At 39.8% G+C, this 25091-nt stretch overlaps 1 protein-coding gene across 1 annotated transcript in view; it reads left to right on the plus strand.

The window, feature by feature from the left end:
• The window catches only part of WDR72 (WD repeat domain 72), a 192491-nt gene extending 172248 nt beyond the window's left edge, over nucleotides 1-20243 (plus strand). Inside the window, exons 19-20 of the mRNA XM_032796694.2 lie at nucleotides 12920-13024; nucleotides 19598-20243. Coding sequence (XP_032652585.1) covers nucleotides 12920-13024; nucleotides 19598-19653 — 161 coding nt within the window. The 3' untranslated portion in view covers nucleotides 19654-20243. The remainder of the gene's footprint in view (nucleotides 1-12919; nucleotides 13025-19597) is intronic.
• The last annotated feature ends 4848 nt before the right edge of the window (nucleotides 20244-25091 follow it).

The raw sequence follows: 25091 nt of genomic DNA on the forward strand, positions 1-25091 counted from the left end.
CTTCTAGGAGATAAATGGAATCTGTGTGAAGTAAATTAGTGTGAACCAGTCAATCTGTGTGTCAGCCTTGAGCCACATCCATCGGTAACTAGCTTGCTGACTGAAAAGTCCACTGTCTTTTGCCAATCGGAGATCTCAGCCACCAGGAAGCAGTCCTATACAACATTAGTTTCTTGGAATAATGTCTGTTTGACCGGCAAGTGAAACTCTTCAATATACTGTACCATAGTGCTTGAGTTTTCTTATTACTTACAATAGGACTGAACATCTTTTAAAGTCAGATAACATTTTAGCAGTAGGGAACATAAAAGAAATATCTGGTAAATAAGTACTTCCATTTTCATACAGGAGCCATTCAGCAGATTCATGCTGTGCTGCTGTTGGCTTTACCTTCCTATCAGTAATACATCTTGAAGGTCATAATGCAAAATAATAATAACCTGGTCAAGAGAGGTTAATCAAGGCAGTCTCCCCAAATTTATTTTTCATGAGTTTAGCTTGTAGGATCGTAGATTAAAAGGAGGGAAGAGTATGCAAATTATAATGTTTACATGGTGCAAAGGAATATAACTCAATGTCATGATACAGTTTTTTAAACCAAACACTTTGGCTTCTGTGTGATTAGGATTCTTCTGCACCAATGGAGTAAAACAGAATCTAAGCTACAAAGGTTTTGACTCAAGTTAATACATATTGTAATGTGCTGAATCCTAAGTATATCAAGTTTTCTGAAATATTTTGACAATATTCAGATTTTATAATGTCAAGTTATGAGTGGCTTTTGGTTTATTTGTTTGTTTTACAAAAAGTATTTATATGCTGATGGATAATTACACATACAATATCTCCCCCTTGATTCCAGTGCTGAAATGAATGGAATTCTGTTTGACTATGAAAATCATAGCAATTGCTGTATATAGTAACAAAAATTAAAAACTACTAGTACCTCCACTTCCCATAAAAAGTTGATTTCTACTGCCGCTCATTGATCTTTTCGGGGCGGGGGGGGAGGAATAGGGAGATAGATATAAACAAGGACAGATTGAGTAATTTAATTCTGCACTATATTTAGTGAAAACGAGTACTAACAATTTTTGCAGGAAAGAAAGGAAGCCAGGAAATAAAAGCAATGTCTGATTAAAAAAAACAATTAAAGAGGGCTTACTTCTTCCTTGATTTTTTTCCCCTTTACAAAGTTCAGTGATGTTTGTACTGCAGTGCTTTGCAAGAAATGCTGTGGAAGATTTTATGTGAAAGTATTCCATTTTCTATAGCAGAATCTAGAGACAAATTTTACTAGTAAGGTGTTTTATTATTTATAGTATATACAGTATGTGGACAGGTACTGGTGTAAATCACAACTAAGCTCAAGTCAATTGCTTTAAAAACTGAATGACTGTTTCATTGCACTAATGAAACAAAAATGGGACATCCTTTTAAAGCATAATTCATTACATGCTTGTATATCTAGTTGAGAGAAATAAGGAAGTCCCTCTGGATGAATAAAACTTCAAAGAGTATTAGGGAAAGAATCACAGAAAATTCCTGTTTCACCATCTCGGGAAAGTGCTGTCCTCAAAGACATGGCTTTTTAAAATATATAAAGATTTTAAATCTGCTGTAGTACTTTTAGAAGGAAAAAATACTATTTGCATTACATTTTAGTCTTCATTCACTCAGTGTGGGGTGGGCTGTCTACCTGATGTGCCCATAACTTCATTGCGTGCAGGGGAAGTCATATGTTTCTGCCATGTCATTGACAATAAATGAGTCCTTGCTAAGTGAAGTGACCCTGGCTGCACCAGGTACATGGCATAGTATTTATGCATTTTTAAGTGTATGAGGCAAGTTAATGATAACCACATAGTGCTGAGGTCTGATACCATGAATAATTTTTATATTACTCTGTTCAGATTTGATCATCTGTTTCCAAAGTGTTAGGATACCTTCTTGTCACACGCATTAGGAAGCTAGTGTCAGATTCACCTGTATTATGTTCTATGGACCAGCTAAAATGTAATATTTTTGCCTCACAGTCAAGACGTAATTTCATTTTGGAAGACTTAAGTCTTGTATTGCCAAGTTTGTGATCCATAAATGGGAAGAACTAATGGCTAATAAGCAGAGATTCCTCCTGGCCTGCTTTTTACACAGATTTTCTGGGCAAGCAGGAGGTAGGAGCAGTACTATGCATCTATTTAATATGTTTGGTCATAACTGTAGAAATTAGACAAAGAAAAGGCCTGTTAGATTATCTATTCGAGTCTCTCTCTCCACCAGTTCAGGATTGTGCCCTGCAGTATAACTGCTGATGTTTTGTCCTAGCTCAGTGCTAGTAACTTTGTTGCTTTAGTTCCATTTAGTTTCCAGATGGACTCATTCTATACTAGTTTATTTAAGTGATGCCAACTGCCATATGTGGCTACATTTACTGTAGAATCCTAATTTAAGGGACTGTACAGATTAATTCTTCAATCTGTCCTTTTATTTTTTTAAGAAAAGGGTAATGAAAACTGTGCCAATCTGATATTTAATTACTGTAAAATAACAACTGGCTGTTCTCAGTTAAATTCCAACTACATAAATCAGTGAATTTTTCAGAAAATGACACCAAAATTCAGTAATTAGCCTAAAACTGATGTTTCCTGTTACTAAGATGAATTTTGAACCAGCGGTCCATATCCCTGTCATGGTTCTTGGATGACTGATGGGCGCTCCTGCTGTCTGGGCACTGCAAAATCCATAGGGTGCCTCCATCTGCATAAACAGGAGTTTTAGTGTAGATCTGCTGTTTGCTGTCCCCCAGAACTGCCCAACAATCATCTGGGACTGCCTGCTTTTAAACCTTTACTCTGCCCCTGACATAATTATAGAGGCTTCAGAGTCGGGGCCAGCCCCATCCACAGCAGCTCTTTAACCCCTTTGACACCAGTGCGGGGTTTATACACCCTAACACAATTCTGTCTTCCAGACTAAAAAAGTGAGAGTAGAGGTATTACTGCTAAAAATCCATCATCTTTGCTTCTTCCACATCGTCCTAAGGGTGGCAGCAGCTGCAGCACCAAACAGCAAAGGACATGTGTGACAGTACAGGGAGTGAGCATGTGACCCTGCACTCTGATCACTTGGAAGCTAATTAGTCCCTGCCTCCCACTAGGAGAAGCTGACTGGGGCGTAATGATTCAATCAGGCTAGTGGGCTGGGTGGGATAAGAACGCAGTTCACTCCATCAGCCCAGGCCTGATAACAAGAGGAACAGGAAGGAAGTACAGAGAGAGAGGAGAAGAGGGGAACAGGGCTAGCTGAGGCTAGTCACACAGAGGGCTAGGGTAGGGAGACCTCTGTTCTCCTCAGTTCCTGCTGAGAGGGCCTAAACCTTGGCAAACAATGTAAACAGGTGGGAGCATGGGGAACTGTGGTGATATTGGTGAAGCTTCAGTGAGAGCACACCTGGAGGACTCTGTGCAGTTTCTGTGGGAAAGAAAATGGGGGCCAAGGAGAGCCCCTGTATAACCTGGCTCATTAATTCTAAAGGAACAATAGTGACACTTCCCACAGATGGCCAGCCATCTACACTCCTCCCAGGCCACTTCCCAGGCAGTATGTTTCCTTTCCCTGCTTTGCTGCTCTTGTCTGGTTCCCCTGACAACTTCATCCAGCTGCCTTCCTGCAGTGTACACAAGGTACAGAGGTGTCACTGATGTTACACCATAGTAGAACAAACTGGTGCAACATCATATAGGGACATGATCTATGTCTCCCTAATGCCCCTCCAGATGATTATGTCTCCCTCATCTCCACATGAGAACACTGTGCAGTTTTGAGGGGCAGAAGGTGGGTATCTGCCTTTCCCATTTTTAATCATGCCTTTCCCATTTTTATGAATCCTCTTCCCATTTTCTGTAGTTCTGCATCCTGCCACAGTGCGCTGCAGGGTGTACCATATGGAATAAGGATATTTGTGCTTTCCTGTGTGGATATCCTGTTTCAAAATGATTTTGTAGAAAACTGCAGATATTTGGTACAGTTTTTCACTAATATTATGAGACATGCAGTAATCTTCTCTCTTGAGATTGACACCTATTGGATAGGATTTCAGGATAAGATACTAGCTTTTGTTCCCCACCTTTGCACCTGGCCTCCTAGGTGCAGCATAGTAAAAGGTTGTAGTCCTTGCATATTCCTGTACTAGTGTCATCTAACAGGTTTTTTTCAACTTGTTTACTGAAGAAACCCATTCCCTACCCCTTCCCTTTTTGGTCAACTACAGACTTTACTCATATTTAGGTTGCTGTATCCTATGTTTCAAACCTTAATATCATTTATAAATCTTTTAGTTCTTTAGTCACACAGGCTAGCTTCCCTCTCTTTTGACTGAAGGGTAATTTTTGTTTTTGCACCTGTTTGTTCTAGGATGGCAAGTTTCTTGTAGATTTCTCCACTGATTTTTATCATCTCTCTTTAAATCATTAATACACGTAGCCTTATTAAAAATCAAAATGAAACCATGATCAGGTTATTTACCTATACAATGAAAAGCCTCTTCTTCTCCATATCCCATTTTTTGAGAATCTGTATGGAGATCAAAGGTATATTTACTTCACTATCTGGTGTTTCCAACCAGAATCTAGTAAGGCTTTTCAGAGTTTAAACTGAGGATAGATGGAAATGACAGGGATTGATTCCTGCAGCATATCTCCAAAGTACTGCTCATCTCTGAAAAGTGTCTTTCACACAAGGTATCTGTGGGGTCTTTAAGTACTTTGTTTTTTTGTGATTTGAGTTTGTAATATTGAAATAATATGAAACTATTTACATAAAGTTTCAATTTAGATAAGGATTATACTACATGCTTGTGCTATTCAAGGCACCAAGCCAATCAAATATGGATTTCATACTAAGGTTTGTGACATTTTCCTGCCTGGCGGGCCCTTTGATGTAATGTCATGGGCAACTGACTTCACTAACCATATTGTAACTACTTGTTAGGAGGTTGAAAAATAGCAAATTTTTTTCATTAAAATTTGCAAGTTTTGATCCTGTAAAATGAAGATTTTTCTAGTCGCTCTCATTAGAGTTGCCAACATTCTAATCACACAAAACTGAAAACCCTTGCCCCAACCCTTCCCCGAGGCACCACCCCTTCCCCCTCCACCCCAAGGCCATGCCCGCACTCACTCCATCCCCCCTCCCTCTGTCACTCACTCTCCCCCACCCTCACTCACTTGCTCATTTTCACTGGGCTGGGGCAGGGGGTTGGGAACAGGAGGGGGTGAGGGCTTCGGCTGGGGGTGTAGGCTCTAGGAGGGGGCCAGAAATGAGGGGTTCAGGGTGGAGGAGGGGGATCTGGGCTGGGGCAGGGGGTTGAGGTGCAAGGAGGAGGAGTGAGGGCACTGGCTGGGAGTACGGGCTCTGGGCTGGGGCTGGGGATGGGGGGGTTGGGGTGCAGGAAGGGGCCCTGGGCTGGGTCCGAGTGGTTCGGAGTACAGGAGAAGGTTCTGAGCTGGGGCAGGGGGTTGGGGCACAGGAGGAGGTTTGGGGTGCGGGCTCTGGGAGGGTGCTCAGGGCTTGGACAGGGATTGGGGTGAAGGGGGTGCGGGCTGCAGGCTCCAGGAGGGAGTTTGGGTGTGGGAGGGGGCTTAGGGCTGGGATGGGATTGGGGTGTGGGGTGCAGGCTATGGGAGGGGGCTCAGGGCTGGGGCAGGGAGTTGTGGTGCTGGGGATGCAAGGTGCAGACTCCAGGAGGCAGTTTGGGTGTGAGAGGGGGCTCAGGGCTGGGACGGGGGATTGGGACGTGGGAGGGGGTGCGGTGTATGGGCTTAGGGTTGGGACAGGGAGTTGGGGCGCAGGAGGGGGTGAGGGCTCCCAGCGGTACTTACCTCGGCCCCCTGAAACAGAAACATGTCCTTCAGTTCCTAAGTGGAGGGGTGGCCAGGTAGCTCTGCGCGCCGCCTCCACCTGCAGGCACTGCCCCTGCAGCTCCCGTTGACCGCTTCTGGGGAGCTGCGTGGAGCCAGGTAGGGAGCCTGCCTTAGCCGCACTCTGCCGCCGAATGGACACCTAGCAACCTTAGCTCTCATGAACCTCAAAGTTTTTATGTGCCATTTACAGAATGTGTTCATTTATTCTTAGTTCAGTTTTGTGGCAAAATTGATGTTGGTCCTATTCATGTAGTAACGTTACAGCTAATAGAGTGGAAATAAAATATCACTATAATGATTTTATCAAAACCTCTCCCTTTGTTTACTAACTTTCTCTCAGACCCTGTTGATTTTGAGCCTCATTTTTATTAAAGCCTCTTTATGCCACTCTGGCAATGTAAGGTGGCTTTAAAGTGGGCATAAATATAGTTTAAACTTACTTTAAGGCCCCTTTGTACTGCCAGAGCAGGGCAAAGGGGTCTTCCTGTGAATGAGGATCAGATTGTTCACATTGCACACACTGTCAGGACCTAGCCAAGCTGGGCAAGCTAATGATCCAACCAGCGTGCCATATTTGGTGATGATTCCTGGTCACATGCCACCTCAGGCACATTGCGCATATGCTAAGAAGAATAAATGACCATCAATGTTGTGGGAAAGATTATAGTTCCTTTTAGGTACCAGAACCTTACAAAGAATCTTTTCAGTTTGTTGATATTTTATAATAAACCCTCTTTTCCTGCAACAAGGATATTTTAAAATAGGGTAAATAGTGTCAGTTGTAAGATTTTAACTTGCTGCACTTTCTCCAGTGTTACCTAATACTGTTCTGACTTTCACTCTTTATTTGGGCCAGAGCGTTCATTTCTTATTTTTAACTTTTCAATTCCCTTTGTTCATTTGTCTTTTAGAAGATTTTTTGTAAGGAACATTCCACTTCAAATTGTGCACAAAATATGTGATATTTTAAAAAAAAAAGTTCTGATATTATCATTATGTAATTTAACTAGGGTACTGTGGGGTATATCTGAGTTTTATCTGGTGAGATTTGTGTACTTCTCTATCACTGACTAGGCAGAGATACACAAAGTCTGCAGGCTGTTTGATCTATTAATGATTTTTTTATTAATACCTTCCTTATGTGACAATGATTTTTCGGAATTAGATTTGAAACTCTTTATTAGTACAGTACATACAGTAATTGTGTAGTTTAAATTATGACTCTAAATTACATGCTGTGATTATTCGTCTACATTTACGTTCACAATGTTGCCAACTCTCATGAATTGCCTGAGAGTCTCATGTTATTGGTGTTTTTCTTAAAGCCAGAGCTCTGAGAGTCATGAGATTCCACAAGAGTCTGAGTTTTCCTAAAAAAAAAAAGTTCTAGTGATGCATGTGGAAAAATGCTTGAAAACACTAAGAATAAAGGCTCAAAAACAAGAAGAAAAATAAAAAGAACTTCTGATTTTATTAAAAAAAAATCTCAAGATTTTTAAGTCAAATCTCATTTTTGGATCTCATAATTTTTGAATATTTGGGGTTGGCAATACTAATGTTGGTTTATTCATATTGATCTCAAATGATTTTAAATTCTGCTACTATTTCTCCATAGGCAGGGACACAGTTGTCCAGGCAAACACATTTGTAAAATTGCAGGCCTAATTTGCACATGTGACTAACACATATATACAAAATGAAAAAGGACTGAATTATGACCCACCCCTTGGTAATGCCCCACACATCTGATCTCCCTGATTACCTGGATCACAAGTCTTGGGATCAGGGTGGGGGCTGCTATACCAATATTCCCCCCAAGAAAGCCATGGCTTTACCTCCCCTATGTTTTGGCTATCTGAGATGACTGAACATGAGAGTGTATAGTAATTGCCCTACACTGTATACTCCCCTCCCCCTGCAGTATAATTCCCCAAAGAGAAATTTCAAAGGAACTGTGACTCAGAAGTGTGAAATGTGACTCAATATCACATCACATTTTGGGCTAAACTACAAGTCAGTATTTTCTGTCACAGAAGTGGTATCATCTTATCTGGATGAAATATTATACAAAGTCAGTCTCTAATAATCACTGCAGGCCTAGGCCAAAACCCAAGCAAAACCTAGATCACTAAGTGGCTTCTTAGAGGGCTAGTAACACCTCATCTGAAGCAGACTACCAACTGAAAATAGAGCCCACCTGCCCTATGGAGAGTCATGAGCTGCACCAGGAACCCATTAGGATTTGAGGATGGGCCAGAATTAGTGGTCATTGTTAGACTTTTTTGAGGGGCGGAGGTTGGGAGGGGTTTTTTTTCATTCTCTGCTGGGAGGCAGTTGCTGTGAGAGGTTCCCTTGTCACCACAATATTGCATATTTGAAACTTTTTAATGCTTTTCTGAGCAGCTCTAACTTTCAGATTCACATGTATATAACTAACAACCCAGTCTATATATACAGTTTTGTTGTAGCTATGTCAGTTCCAGGATATTAGAGAGACAAGGAGGGTGAGGTAATATCTTTTATTGGACCAACTTCAGTGGGTGAGAGAGACAAGCTTTCAAGCTTACACAGAACTTTTACTCAAGCCTGATCGATACAAGGCAGCTTATTCCAACCTAACTATGTAAGTGTCTACGCTAAAATTTAACTCCCGCCAACATAACTGCCTCACTATGCTGACTTAACAACTCCACCTCCATGAGAGGCATAGTCAATGTTAATGTAGTTAGGTTGATACAGTGTCAACGTAGACACTGCATTGCTTACATTGACTGTTACTGGCTTTCAGAAACCATCCCGCATTGCCCCACATTGACAGTACAATCAGTACAAACGCTCCTGGTAGGGACACACCTCACCAACACAGGGAGCAAAATGTAAACATGCACAAGTGATTTAATTACTGCTGCGGCTGTATGGCAACATAAGTTAGGTCAATTTAATTTTGTAGTGTAGACATGCCCTGTGTCAGAGTGTCACAGCTAACTACAAGATGGAACAGATTATTTAGCATAAGTAGTTAACACATATTTCAAGGGACCACTCAAGGTAAAGTGGCTTGTTAACACCCCTCCAGTCATAAGGAGGAAAGGAAAGAAACCTGCACAACAAACGACGAACCTGGGAGCTTAAATTCATAGTTTAGCTAGACACTAAAAGTCCTGGATTGAACAGACACTGGATTTATGACTTATTATCTATAACCCACTAACAAACCCTTGTTAATAGGCCACTTTACCTTGAATGATCCCTTGAAAATGTGTTTACTTATGCTAAACATTCTGTTCCACCTTGTATTTAGTTGCGACACTCTTGAGTACAGATCTAAACTACAAACCTATATATATAAAAACACCATTGTTCGGGGGTGTGAAAAATCCACACCCTTCAATGGACGTATACTACTCACCTAACCCCCCATGTAGACAGTGCTATGTCAACAGGAGAACTTCTCCTGTCAACAAAACTGTGACTTCTTGGGGAGGTGGATTAACTACACTGACGGAAGAAGCTCCCCTGTCAGCGTCTGTAGTGTCTTCACTAAAGTGCTACAGTAGCTGCTTTAGCACTGTATGTGAAGACAAGCCCTGCGTTAGGCCTTGTCTACACTGCCACTTACAGCGCTGAAACTTTCTTCACTCAGGGGTGTGAAAAAACAGCCTCCTGAGCAATTCAAGTTTCAGCTCTGTAAAGTGGCAGTCTAGACCTGAGATCAGCAATCTGCGGCACACAAGCTGATTTTTAGTGGCACTCTGCTGCCAGCCAGGGTCCCGGCTGCCAGCCCCACTCAGCCTGCTGCCGGCCTAGATGGACGGAACCCAGGGCCAGCAGTGGGTTGAGTGGAGCCAGTGGCCGGGATCCTGTCTGGCATGTGCCGGCAAACGGAACAGCCAGACAGCAGCAGGCTGAGTGGCTCAGCCTGCTGTCGGTCTGGGGTTCCATCTGCCGCCCCCGCTGCCAGACTGGGGTTCCATCTACCGGCCCCCAGAAATGTAAAATGTATTACTGGCATGTGAAACCTTAAATTAAGTAAATAAATGAAAACTTGGCATCCCACTTCTCAAAGGTTGCCGACCCCTGGCGTAGACAATGCTGGGAACGGCATTCCCAGTACTGGTAGCTATTCCCTCTTGGAGATGGTTTTGTTACAGTACTGGGAGAGTTGTTTCCCAGCGCTGGAGCCATGACTACACAGCCAACATTAAAGCACTGCCGGGGCAGTGCTTTAATGTCAGCTATGTAGACATACCCTTAGTTTCCCAGAACTGAAGAAGAGCTCTATGTAAGCTGGAAAGCTTGTCTCTCTTACCAACAGAAATTGGTTCAACAAAAGTTATCTCACCCACCTTGTCAAACCAATCTATAACTTGCCTCAAAAGAGTCCAGAATATTTAATATGATGGGCTGTTTTAGAAAAACATTCCACTACTTTGGGCACAAAAACTTTTCTTTCAAAATCCACCATGTAAGCTTAAATTTCTCATTATTTTTTTCTTAACAAATATTTCTTGTGGACACTTCAAGGAATCCATCTCTTCACAACTACTTGCTGTATTCCCAGTTAGTGGATTTGAAAAACACATACATATTTAAGATAACAAAACAAAACGTGCATTTTGCCTTGGCAAAAATGTATTCCAGGGCAACAATTTATCATTATACTCCTTGATTTCTTACTGCATGAAAAGATGCTTAAGACAAAAGCATCAAAAAGCTAATGCTTCCATTTCAAGTAATTAGCAATTTTATCAAAATATGGAAATTTGGAATTTTTAAAATATATGCCAGTAAAATACAGGTTTTGGCATAATGTTTCTGAAGGAAATTATGCATTTCGGTCAGAATTCATGCTAGTTGAACACTGCAAAAAAATAGCATCTATGAACTTCTGCATGAATTCAGAATGGTTTGACAGTTTGTACCTCTCTCCAATTTGCTATTTTGAATAGCCACTCAAAGAGCTTTTTGTTCTTGTGAATGTTTGACAGTTGGTGTTTAGACCTGTTCAGAGGGCTAGCTAGTGGCCTGTACTCCCTTTAGTTTGAGACCTTAAGTGAGACTGACAAGATACATAGACCTTACCCTGGCCTTCTCTGCCCAGGGGTCAATTCTTCCCCACCTCCCTGCAAATTACCTCTGTTGCATGTGTACAAGACATTGTGTGGACAATTTGTTGTTCATTATTGACTATTCTTCCCCTTCAGAGTTGACTTGGCCCTTTCTTTACTCTCCCATGTAGATACACTGGGTTCCATGTAGTTTATTGTGTCTTCTTTTTCAGAGGGACCTAAAAAGACAAAGTTCTTCTTTGTGTGGATATTAATAATTCCACAGACCCTTTTGTAATATTAGAAGTTTTCCTGGTATCCTTGGCCCCTTCTTCATTGTGCAAGTTGCTGTACACTGATTGGTTGCTATCTTGACGCTGCCCCAGACATACAGTTCATTGAGAAAGTTGGTTTTTTTCAGGTGAAAGGTTTTATATTATTGTCACATATTTCATTACTATATTATTTACTTAAGGCCCTAATCCTGCAATTGAATCTAGAGCACTTTTGGCTTACGTTGGGCTCCATGTGGATGCAGAGATCCATTCTAATAGAGCTGATTGCAGGATTGGGTCCAAATGTTATAGACTGATGGAAAATGCAGGGCATCAATGTGGTCATTATTATTGTTAATTATTTGTATCATTGCAGCAGTTAGGAGTCCCATTCAGGGACCAGGACTCCATTATGCTAGGTACTGTGCAAGCACAGAAGAAAAAAAAACGGACCATGTATGTCATGTGGACCAGTTTCTTTTGAAATGAGCAGAAACCTGATTTCTTTTAATGTTGGGGACTGTCCATTGAAGTTTACCTGGAGAGGATTCCCTTCTTATATCACATACTTACCTTGCAAAATTCAGCAAAAGCTGACTGGCACACAGTCATGACCACAGCCCTGATCCTGAAAACTAATCCTAAGGGTGTCTGTGAAGAACACCTACTTTGGGGCTGCATGCAGGTGCAAGGGTCTATCTGCATTAATCAATTTTCAGGATTAGGACCTAAGTTAGTTATACAATTAAAAAAAAATTCAAGTCCAGTTACTAGTGTTACCAATGAAGGTAAGGACTGAGGACTTCAAATGGACTTAGATCAAGCCTTAACTGTGTATGTTCCATGAAATAATGTGGAACAGTTTTACATTAACTGTGTAATTAACCTTTATTACCAATGTAATATATGTTTTCTGATCAGCAAAAGCTTGGGGCAGAGATGATACAGAAACATTTACTTGCTGTGACAAAGACAGTGACTGTCTGGACAGAGTTCTTGCTTATTTGCTGTATAGGAAAACTTTCATTGGAGCCATGTGAATATTCAGGGTAAATTGTATATAAACAAATTTTAAAATTCAGATCTCATTGAGTGTAGTTTCTTATCTTCAGAATCACAAATGTTCACCAATTAGATAAAAAAGACGTTTTCCTAATTAGATAATCTCCAAACTACAATTCAGTCTCCTTTTATGCTGTTACAATATAAATATTGTAGAATAATAGCATCACATTTGATGTGTCTTATGTAGCACATTTAAAAAATATATTAATGTAGACCAAAATAAAACAATTCCACTCTCCAGTGTGTGACTCCAATATTTACAAGACCTTTTAATTGATTGTTTACTCCATTTACTGGTTTCTTTTGGTGGAGGAAGAAAGCATTATGTTAGACTACTAATTTACTTTATTGTTTCAGACTTATGCAAGGAAAACGAATAAGGGATCACATTTAAGCTGATCCCTCAAACTTCTCTCCAAAAAAAGTCACATCTATAGAGTTTAACTGTTATGTGTCTGCCATAAATATTTAAGAGGTTCTGTTTTATTTTTTTAATTTATTATTTGTTTGCAAAAAATTACCTCAGTGTTGAAAGAACTGTAACAAAGAAGAGAAGTGTTTTGTCTGTGAATATATTACAAGTTTCTACCCTATTTTTCCTTCTTTATAGCTGCAGTCAGCATGGGCAAACATGACAGCTGCTCAAATTCGGCAAACTTCCAAGGAGTTGAGTATATGCCTGACCGATGTGTCATGGAAGAGTCCGAGAGTCCAGGTGAGAGCCCGTCAAAAATAGTCCCTGAGTATCAAATGATAAGTATGACACAGCTTTTGAGCCAATCAAATAAAGCACATTGTAATGCTGCTTCCTTTTTAGCAGCTGGATTGTCAAATTAATGGTCACCTCCTGGGGTCATAGTGTGGAGCTGTTATCCTTTCCTCTTTCATCAAGCATTCAAGTCCTAGAAAGGATAAAGGCTTTATGACCAAAAAGAAAACTGACACTACTAGTTCATTATAATTAGTTTTAGACTAAACTGCTTAGTTAATATATGTACAGTGTCTGACCCTTTGAAGGAGAGTAAGATTATGAAAAATTAGAAGGATTGTCCCTATTATAGCTGAATATAAAGTAGCCGTTCGGACGCTATAGGTCTGGAGAAAAGTAAATTGACAGTGTTATAACCTGATTCCATTTTCAAATCAACTCACAGTAGTTATTTCAATTAATGATTTTTAACATTGAAATGATTAATTTCAGTGATGTACATAAGCTGCATTCCCTTCTAATGGCTATGGACTTTGTCTTAATGTTGCTTATTTCTCTATCTATATATGGTATATGTAATAATATTAATTGAATTTGAAGGGAGAGCAGTTAAATGTAAAGTGCATCTAATTATGGCTGATTAAAAACATAGTATGTGATTAAATTTAAAAAAAGGTAAGCAAGGTATGGGTCTGGCCCACATACCAACATGTATGTAACGTGTACACAGTATTCCTTAGTGAAAGAGTTAAACATCTTTTTTTCACTTGATATTTTCCTTTCCTGCTTTATCTAGTTTCTGTGTACCCTCTTGCATCTTTGTGTGCTGATCCGTGTATCATATTTTTGATTCATCCTCTCTGTGGCCTGTCAGCTTAGTTAAGAGATTTCCAAATCTTGCAGCCTGCACTGACAGGGGGCAGCTGCCAACAGTCCCCTGATCCTTCCCCAAGGAGCGCTGCTGAGATTTAATTTTCAGTGAAAGGGTGCAGTCTGAAATCCATGTCAGGTCCCCTAAGTCATTTCAGAACCCAGATAGGACCCATGGCTCTGGGATTATATTTCAGTGCACTCCACTCCTTCAAGATTCCTTGGGAGTTGAAGTGCTGTCATGTACCTGATTTGAACTATGTTTTTTTTTCGTCTTTTCCACAGAAATGAGCAATGGTATATTTTAGAATAAGTGAAATCAGTGAATTGTAAATCTGCACCTATTTTCAAACCATTTTGGCTTGGTCTTACTACTTCGCAGCAAAATGCAGCATTGGATTTAAAAATAATAGGTACCAGGGTTAGGAGAAACATTTAATTCCATACTTCAGTTATACCAAACCATTGATGGTACCGTACTTTAAGGCTTATGCTCTTCAGGAACTGTCCACAAACCTTTCTAGAACTGTTACGGATAACAAATGTACAGCCTCATTTTTTATCTATTTTGGACAGAAGGTAGAAAGAATTAATTAAAGGTTTATAGTCATAACTGGTTCAAGTGAGAATTAATTTAGGACTCCCTCTGCCTAAAGATGATATTAATTGTAACCTTCCTTTAAGTTGTTTTGGGTGACTGAATGCGCCTGGCCCTGGATGGGCATGTAGAATATATAGTTCTGCATACCATATGTGTGTGTGAAATAAAGAAAAGGATGTAAAACTGTCCAGTGGTGAATATTGATTGGGAAAAATGTGTGTTGATAAAAGAATCTCAACTTAAAAACTGAGTTTCATTCTGTCCATCTGACATCATTAAACTGCTAATAAAGAATGAATTACTCTGGCTTTTCTCTCTGCCCATTCCTGCATTTTAAGACATCTTGCCTTGTAGGTCTGAAAATCTCTGGAGATTTCACTACTGGTCTCACTGCTTTCCACTGAGAATTTGTGGCTTGGTTGTCATGGAGACATCGTATTTCTCCAGGAATTGCTTATATTGATCCGTGGACAGGCGTAAATGGCCAGGCGAATGTGAGGAGTAAAGGGGGCTGGGCAGTACTATAAAATGACCAGAGGTTATGGGTTGGAAATAAGCTCATAGCAAACACTTAGGTAAAGAGAAAGAAACAGTTTCATTTTGTTTCAGGATTTCGTTTTTGCACTTTGTGCCATTGTCTTCTTTCACTATAGACTGAAAGAAACTTGTTAGTCACTTGTCATGTCAGATCTTTGGTGCTTGTCCTGACACAGCTGTCAGCCTTCCAGCTCTATGCAGTTCAGGGACACACAACAAAGAGCCAGCAACATGAATTATTTATTGCTCCTTGTGTGGATGAAATTCTCTGATAAGAAATTAAGACACTTCTGACAGAAGCATTTGTTTGAAAAGAAAGATTTTGGTGATAGAATGCTTGAAGCTTACCACTTACTTTTTTGTAGGCAAACTTAAAACAGTAACATAACATTTAGTTAGGTACTATTTTCTTTAGTCTTTGTCACATGTTTTTACTTTGTAGCATATCTTACTATTTGAGAGCATGAAGGATGTCAGCATTTGACTTGCTGAAACCTACAACTTCAGAATCTGTGTCCCATGAATTCAAAGCCTGGGAAGAAAACTTAGAAGCTCCACCTAAGCTGTTATTAAAAAGTGACCTATATATGTTTGCAGAGTAGTTTGCATTTTGCTTACAGTACTTTGTCATATGCTGCATTTCCTACAGAAGCACCAGTAAGGAGTATATTGACTTTACCGTCCCTTTGATGAAGTTAGGGTGAAAGTACTACAGTGAATCTTCAAAGAGCTCTATAACTATTCTTAGAAAGGTACTTTACTATATTTTATTGGAACCAGTATGGATTACATACACTCTCTCCCACTGCTGCAAATTTGGCCTCAAGCAATCACAGAAAAGGGCATATACCCAGGTGAATAGCAGGAATCCATTAGACAAGCCAAGAAAATAATCTGGGATTTACCTGTAATTTTCAGTGTTCATAATATGGTATGACTAGTGTCCAACAGGTAATAGAACCCCTCAGCCTGCACTTTCCTCTTGGATAATTCATTAGTAAACATTTTTCACCTGCGCCAGACACAGGTAAATATCAGACTAGGGTTTCTTGCCTGGGCAAACTGGATTTTAGTTGCTCTCTTCCATGTACCTACAAGATGCCATTATCTGGGATAATGGCTCAGGTTTGTATCAGCCCTCACACAGAGGAAATGCTGGGCTTCTATCCCAGATGTTTAATACTAGATTTGTGTCTGCCAGTTCCCTACATGCTGAGGACTACTTCTCTCTAACATGCAAAGCCATGACTCTTTAAATTTGTCCCTGCTTTGGCCTGTAACACAATAATCAAATAATGTCAACACTATGTTTATAGAACTGGTTATCTAGGCATATCAAAACACATTACAAATATTAACTGACCCTCGCAATGCCCTGGTGAGGTAGGGGTTACCACCACATCTTGCAGGTTGGGAAACTGCAACACAGAGGTGTTAAGTGACTTGTTCAAGCTGCTGCACCAAGTCTGTGGCAGAGCTGGGAATAGAACCCAGATGTCCTGACTCCTGAGCACTAGACCATGCTTCCTCTCATAGGGGGCTTAGGTACCTTTCCAGTCCAGGGAGGAGTATCGTTGCAGGCATACTTCCCGCACGACCCATGCAGTAGTCTCTTGGGAGCATTTTAGGGATTTAGCTCCATGGAGTTGGAGGAGACCAGACAAAGATTCTTTGAATTTTACCCACTGGAACATGGAGAGAAAACAGCACAAGTTAATGCAGCCTGAGATTTCTTTGCCTTCTGTGCTGTCCTTTAGCACAGACCCAGGAATGAGAGCCCCTGAAAGCCTGGCTCATGCAGGACCAGTTTTGTCTAGGGATAGATGAGAGCAAGTGGAGCCAGGTGGAAGAACATAGTCAATGCACATTGGCATAAATGTCCCTTGCCTACTTTGGACCTCCCAGAACAAATCTTGCCATATTCATCAGGTAAGCAGTTAGAAAACTAAGTATTTCCAGCGGTAGTGGGGACACATCACGCTCCTCCAATGGAACAGTGAGTAAGAAACTGGAGGCTGAAACTAGCAGAGCATTTTCTCCCCTGTGTGGATCTAATGGAATATACAAAACCATGCAGGAGATGAAGGGATTAAGGAGGCCCTCTGGGCCCAGATAGCCATGCCCCATCACACCCTCAAAGCCTGCACAAGCTAGAGGCTGAGCTTAACAAGGGAAGCAGAGTAGCTCAGTGGCAGGCAGATAAGGGAAGTAGCAGATGTGCACTCTGAATTCCTGGGAAGGAAGTCTCACAGGAGCTCCTGCTGCCTGAGGATACTGACTTGGCCAAGTGTGCAAAAGAGGGACTGGTGACTTCTGAAGGTTAGAAACTTAATTTGTATATTCAGTTATTTACTTTATCCTGTGGGAAGAGGAGGTACTGGTAGGAAGTGATCCAGAGAGGCAGCTGCATAGCACCTCAATGCACAGGGCTTAGCTGCCTACCACTGGGCCCTGGATTGGGGTGTGGTAAAGGGTGGGACCAGGCTCCCCCATCAGCACCCAAAGAGGTGACAGTGATAGATGTCTGTCCCTCAGCAGGGAATGTAGTTGGGGAAGACCCCAAAGGTCCCTGGGTCCAGACCCCAAGACCTTGTCTCAAGGGACAAGCCCTTGCTAATTTCTGAAGACTTCCACATTATTGGAGTCTTTATGTGTGTCCTGAAGGGGGTGGACTTGAATGTGTGCCCTGGCCAGAGGGCTGAGTTGCTGAAAGGACAGACCACCTTAGGGAAGAGGTGTAGTGAGAAAGGGGAGTGCCCAGGAGGAAGACACCCTGCCTGACCACTAGGCAGCACTGGCAGTGAGTTTTCCCCTTCACAGTGGGTTATTGCTGTTTAAAGGAGAGTGGGACCCTATGTGATGGCTTTCAAAAATCTGTCAGTGCCTCTTTGCTTAAGCCAAGAACATTCATTTGTGCATCTTAAATCCCTCCTGTTACTTCGCACTGAAAACATTGCTTCTAAATATTTTGCCCCTCATTCTCTAACCAGAATAAAATTCTGCTTGTATTTCAGAAACTAGTAGAAAATCCCTATAGTTTCACACCTTGCTTAGTTCCATGTACCAGAAAATCCTGATCACAAATGTGGGGGAGAACAATCTGTGGCCCTCCCTGAGATTTCATCTGTGAGATATAGCACTAGACTAAGTGGGAAAATAAATCAAAAAGGAAAGATTCAATTGGCCAAGTCACCTGAGAGCCATGAATATGCAGCACTGAGCGTGACTGTGTTATTAAGAGACAGGTTATAATCACCCTTTGGAATACCTGATTAACACTCCAGTGTATGCAACTCTAAGGTATGTTATGGAGATAAATGCAATACTACTTACAGCTGTAGATCAATATCCTGTTTGTTGGAACTTGATATTCAAATCAAGGTTTTTCCATTAAATTTCACAACTGTGGCGCACCTTATGAAACATCAAGGCTATTTTTTCCTTTTTCTGGCTCAGGTACCAATATCACAGCAAAAAATAGGTAACACTAAACAAGGACAGATTCAGGAATGGAATGTTAGCAATTGCTGATGATGCATGAAGCAGAAAGAATGTGGAATGTGTGGACAACCCATTAATCATAACCACAGATAACACATACTGGTCATGGTCTGTGTTAAATAAAACTTTATAAACATTTTATCATAGTAACTGTATGATAATATTAAAATATCCCATGTGCCATTTAGCATTAAGTTTCAAAGAATCAAATTATTATTGTATTTTTTTCACATGAAATTAGGGAGTAAGTCAAGAAGACTGCATAGTGTGGTATGAAAAAAATGTTTTATATCTATACAAATATAAATTGATATCTACTTTTAGGTATTCTAATCGCCTGGATTTTTGGCTGTAATTATTAGGACTGCAAAAGAATTGACTGCTTTTCTCTCTCTCTCTCTCTATTCTTACCTTATCTCTTCATTGCATCCACTTAAACAATGGCTTATAAAATACCTAATACAAGCAATATTTTAAATTTAGGCTATAAGGATTATCATACATCAGCTAGGAAAATTCATGCGACTAAAAATTTGATTGATTGACTAATTCCCGTTTCTGGTAGACTCTTGATAAATTGTGACAGGACTAAGATGTCATACCTGAATAGTATAAATCACTATTACTCTTATTTCTACTTATCCTACAATGAGTCTAGTTGAGAGAATGCATGCATTCCATCTGCAAGTGAAGTGAAAATGCAATAATCTGTTAGCATTTAATAAGAATTAGCTGTCTCCTTCCAAAATTGAGAAGTTTTGCACATCTAAAGAAAATTTGTGTTGAATTGCTTCAAGAGGATACATATGCACTCTTAAGCCAATTTGACTTATATGTTGCTTTTTGTGATGTCTGCTCTTTGAGGGGGTAAAATATTTTGTGGTTGTAGATTGCAGTATACTTGAATACTAGCATAATGTTGATGCATAGCTTAATTTCACTACAAAGAGTGTTGAGGGTTTTTATCATTTTATAAAGTGATTTATCACAAACTTTTAAACAAGTGAAACCATGCCTATTAATCACACCACAGAATGTACCAAAGTCAAATGAATACATTTGTTTTCCAGATGAGATGAAACAGCATCCTTGGATGTCCAACGTGTGTTCCTGCAAGGTGTGTTAAATAAGCCTTCTCATTCAATGGAACTAGAAGGTGGTCAAGTACAGCAGAGGAACTGAAAATACAGGACTCTTTCATAGGACAACAGATTTTCTTTACTGTGTTTTGATACAAGAAATATTTAATTTAATTATTTATCACTATACCTTTCAGAATTAATTTTCAAAAATGTCTTTCGTATCTGCTTTTCTCATCTTAGTTATTGGTTCCATATACAATGACAGCCCTTCAGAAGAGTCACACTGATTGAATATAATCTAGATTTTTGTTAACATATGCAACGCTATATGATTCCTTGTTCTTGAGATGTTTTTCCACTGACAGAAGGAATAACTCCCAATCTCAAGACACAGACATGTTGTCATTATTAGTAAAATTCACTTTAGAAGTATTATCGTAAATCTAGCTGGTAAATATTACACTTGACATAAATTTGAAGATTTAAATTAATGTTAAATGTTCTCTGTCGTGTTACTAAATTACATTTATTATTGATAACATTTCAATGTGGAGAAGACCAAATATATTTAAAACAACTTGTGCATCAATGTTTGCCTGAATTTGAAGAAAAAAATGTAAGCATTTAATTAAACTGAAAATTAAAAATTAATGTGTGTGATTGCATTGTAGGTAAGTGATTCTGCAGAAATCAATATTGGGGGGAAAATTGTGTGTACATGTCAATGTCAATATGAAATTTGGAGAAAGTTGCCCATAGCATCCCCTGCTGAAATGGTGCAGTGTGTAAAGGTGCTGTTCGCATTCCTCAAAATGAGGAATAAAACATATTGAAATCTATATCTGCACTGAAAATACACATACTTCACATGTCTACATGCTTGTCCGTGGATCCTGTCTTGAATCTTGTCTGGATCTTGTGCAACGTGGGCCACATTCTGCTCACTTATTTTGGAGTAACTTTACCGACCTCACTAGACTTTATTCCAAATTTACGCAGGTGTAATTGAAAGCAGGATATGACCCATATTGTCACTTGAGATAAACAGAGGGTTAGTTTTATCATCAGTTTGTGATAAAAGCAGAAATACAAACAGCAACAATGTAAAACATGATTAATTTATAACTACACCTAGCAAAATATGTAATATGCAATTTCACAGATGGCAGACAGTAATCCAAATCTGAGTGAGCGTGTGAGTGAGGCCCCCTTCTTGCCTTCACCACCTTCTAGTCGTAACGGCAGTCTCTTATTTCTATAAGCAGAAGCCCAAGTCTTGATAGTTTGCTTCTGTGGGTAGTGATGCTTTCAGAGGCATTGCTTAAGCCATGATCCTTCTAACAACTTTTCTATTTCTTATGTAAAACACATCATCTTGGCAGTTTATGAGTATTGCAGCCATGTTCATGTGTTGTATTAGTGCACCTTTTATCATTGGATCATCCTATTCTTTTTTGTGCTGCACAGTCACATCCCTATCTAAGGATCAGTTCTGAATTCTGTAACTATTACTGTTCTTGAGTAGACTTAGGCTTTGTCTACACTGGCAAGTGAACGACACAACTTTTGTCATTCAGAGGTGTTAAAAGAAACCACACCCACACCCCAAAAGAAAAGTTTTGTTGAGGAAAAGTGCTGGTGTGAACAGCGCTTTGTCGGGAGGAGAGCTCTCCTGCCACCAGAGCAATCCCCACTCATTGAGGGGAGAAGGTTTTTGTCAGCAGGAGAGCTCTCTCTCCCGTTGACAAACAGTGGCTACAGTGCATGCCTTGTAGCGGCACAGCCGTATCACTAAAAGCTGTGTAGTGTAGACAAAGCCTTACTCACCTCATTCTCTTCTTTAATGTAAAGGCTGCAAATTGGGCCCAACACTGTTTCCACCAAAGTAGTAGTCTCTCTCTCTCTCAAAAAGCTATGCTGGGTCAAAGGATGTTGCATAGATCATGGAATTAGCATTGTCCGCAATATCCTGTAGTGTTGTGGTAATAATTACATTTGTGCAACATGATGTTTGATTGCTTGCTTTTAATTCTACAAAGCACTGCATACCAGCAGACTGCCAATACTGATAACACTTTGAAATGCTTTCTGCAGTGAAGATTGCTGTTTGGCACATGCTTCTGCATGCCGTTGTTTATTCACTTTGTGATAATTATAATTGCAAGTATCTGCAAGGTAATGCATTAACTTTTTTTATTAGGTGCATTTATTGTCCTAGAGAGTGTTTCCAAATGGTGTTTGGATGCCTTTTAAACATAGGCATATCAACAGAGGCTGAAGACCAACTTTTGCTTAGGACAACATATTTGTACCTACTCAACCACTTTACATCTATATACAGAAATATGCATTAACATCCTCCGTTTACGATCAGTATCTATGAGCCACAATGGCGAAGAAAAACATCCCTATTTTAATGCAATCTGATGCACCTTTGCAGTGATACTTATTAGATATTTTTATTTTATAAGGCAGTTACAAGGTGTTTGCAAATGTATTTTTCAGTTTATTAAGTTAAAAGGGACACCATCAAGATGAAAGGCATAGTCTAATACTTTAGTGTCCTTATCAGGGTTGTAGTTATATCAAGTTTTCAAAAATGCCCAGGTGATCTAGGAGCCTAAGTTCCATTTTCAAAAGTCATAAGTATTTTTCATAAGTAAATCTTCATAAGTCAGCGAGACTTAGGTTGTTGCTAAGTTACTTGGGCATTTTTGAACATTTTACCCATAATCCATTGCATGATTTTAAAAAATATACTTTAAAATAGAATTTACTTTTCACTAGAGATGGGTCCAAACCAAAATTCCTTACCTAGGAACCCTTTCGAAACTTGAAATTTCCAATACAAATGTGGATATAGATCAGAATTTTGCACCTGGCTCCTATCTCTTCTAATAGGCTGCTTCAAATTCTCAGATCCAAACATTGCAATATTCGGATTAGGATGCATATTAACAGTCCAAAATTCAGCAGTTTGATCTCTGATGTGCTGTTGACTTATTTTTAGCCTTAAACAGTGAAACAAACACCCATTGTTTCAATTTCAGGATTATACATACTTGCACAATGCTGTTGTGTTTGAGTGTTCCAGGGAAACATTTTAAGAAGTCGTCTGCTGCTTTCAGAGGTGCAGATGCTCCCCTCCAATTATGCTGGTAGAAAGGAGAAGTGTGCACATAATTAAGGTGTTGTGTGTACAGAGAAGGGGAAGAGTAATTGGTCTGTGCAATGTTTTCAAACTTCAGCCCCGTGAAAGCTCTTCTGCAAGCACACAGGGGTTGGACATATAGAGGTGAAGTGAATGGAACAGCCACCCTGTGCAGCATGGTGTCTCCTATGGAATAAGCAGCATTACCTCTCCATAGTGTTTTCTCCTCCCGTTGAAGGAGTATGGCAGTTGCAGTGCAGACTCAAGAGAGAGGCAGTGGGGAACACAGAGCTGAGGTGGTTTTGCTGCCAGGTCTGAAGGATTGGCTAGAGAGCACCATAGTGAGACAACTCTCTATGCTACTACTGGTTTGGGATCTGTGAAGACAGAAGACTGGTTCTCAAACAGAACAAAGGTTTTTGCTGAATTTATGGGTCATGCATCTTTTCCCAGTGTTAGCAGAAGAAACTCCACGAGCTGATCCTCCCACTTTTCCCTTCCTGGAGGTTTTCCCTGTGAAAGCAAGAGCCAAGTCAATGACATTTTTAAGAAATCATGATAGCATTTATATCCATAATAGTTTTGCTTTATTTTTTAAACCTTGAATGTGCAGAGTGTAATGTTATTACTACCGCTCCTTTATTAGGATGTGAATTTCCAAATACATCACCTCAATTTAAGGGCAGTAATTTCCGTTCTGCTGCAACATGAAGTTTAACAGATGACTGATTCAGGGATCCTCTCTCACTAAGACATGCAATAACTTTTGCAATTTGAATGGCACCTGTTGAAAAAGGTCAAGTGTATGCAAATACAGATGCACTCCCAAATGCCTGCACAATTATCTATTTTGCACAGACATTTCTATAGTAGGGCAGATGTGACAGCCAAGAGGTATAAACAATATATTTAGTTGAGATGAAGCAATGCAGTTTATTAAATATTACTTTTGATTATAGAAGATTATCAAGTTGACTAATGTTTGTAGAATGGTTTCAGCATGAGGTTGGAAACACAATTGTTGTCCAAATTAGAGAATAAAACTTTAACTGCACCTCTGTTTTTCATCTGTGTACCTTTAAGAAGCTTATTTGAAGCAGAGATGGTTGTACTTTGAGTTTACATTAAGAATCATGCAGAATTAGGAGTGGATTCTGCTGTCCCTCCTTGGGAAAAACTTCCACTGGAAACAGCATCTCAGTGATAAATACATTTAAGCATTACTATGTCCATTACTCCCGTTCCATGCAAAACAAGGCTGATAGTTTTTTCAAATGCCATAAGGATAGATTTCCCATTACAGTAACTCAGCAGCAAAAATATAAAGAACATCCTGAACAAAATATAATTCACTCTATTTTCCTTTAGCCTTCAAATCTTGCAAAGTAATGTGCAGACTTCTGAACCCTAGGGATGTTGGTAAGTTGCTCTTTGTGCTAAATGTCACTGTAGATTTCCCATATACAGTATTAAGATAGTAAAAAGCATGTAATTTATGTTCATAGCTCTAACATACATAATTTGACAGGCAGACTCTCTACAGAACTCCCCAGTAAATGCAATGCATCTGTTTGTTGTGGTGTATAGTCTTCCTGCCATGTAGATGGCAGCAACACTCAAGCCTTGAAATTCACATCAGCTTTTAGTGATTCTTCATTCCACAACACATTGTTCAAGAATATTTGTTGACATGACATAAAAGGCTGATCTTAAGATTAATATCAGCATGATTGCATATACCTTTAAGCAGCATATGACATCACAATAGCTAGATTTAAAAGGCTTTCTACAGTATCTGACAATGTATCATATCTATTAATATGAATATAAATCACATTTTGTTCTCTGTGCATTTTGTTGTATTTGGTTTATGGTCATTAAATCAGCAGTATTTCTCTGCTTTGCTAGATTTCATGCACAAGACTGGTTCTCTGGGGGATCAAAGCAGGTGAAGATTTAGCAGGGCATTCGCTTCTTTTATTTCTCTTTGTGATGATTATGAAATAGCAATGGCTAGAGGTAGGGGGCTATTGGTTATGTAGGTTGCTCTCCATGATAAAGACAAGAAAGATGGGCAGGGAAAGATAATGGTGCACAGTGTGGATTCTTGCACTATGGGCTTTGCTAAGCATAGTATTTTATAGAAGATAGTATAAATTATCCTGCAAAGCCCAGTGTGAGGGTCCACATCTGATTAACTTGACATGGGATAGAATTGTATGCTGTAGCACGTTTACTTTTGGTGCAAGCACAGAAGATTGGAAAGAGAAGCAGTGAAACTAAGCATGTGACAGCCTCTGTCTCTGCAGCATCAGCTGAAATCTCATTGCG

Source organism: Chelonoidis abingdonii, chromosome 9 (genome assembly GCF_003597395.2).
Source record: "Chelonoidis abingdonii isolate Lonesome George chromosome 9, CheloAbing_2.0, whole genome shotgun sequence".
NCBI lineage: Eukaryota > Metazoa > Chordata > Testudines > Testudinidae > Chelonoidis > Chelonoidis abingdonii.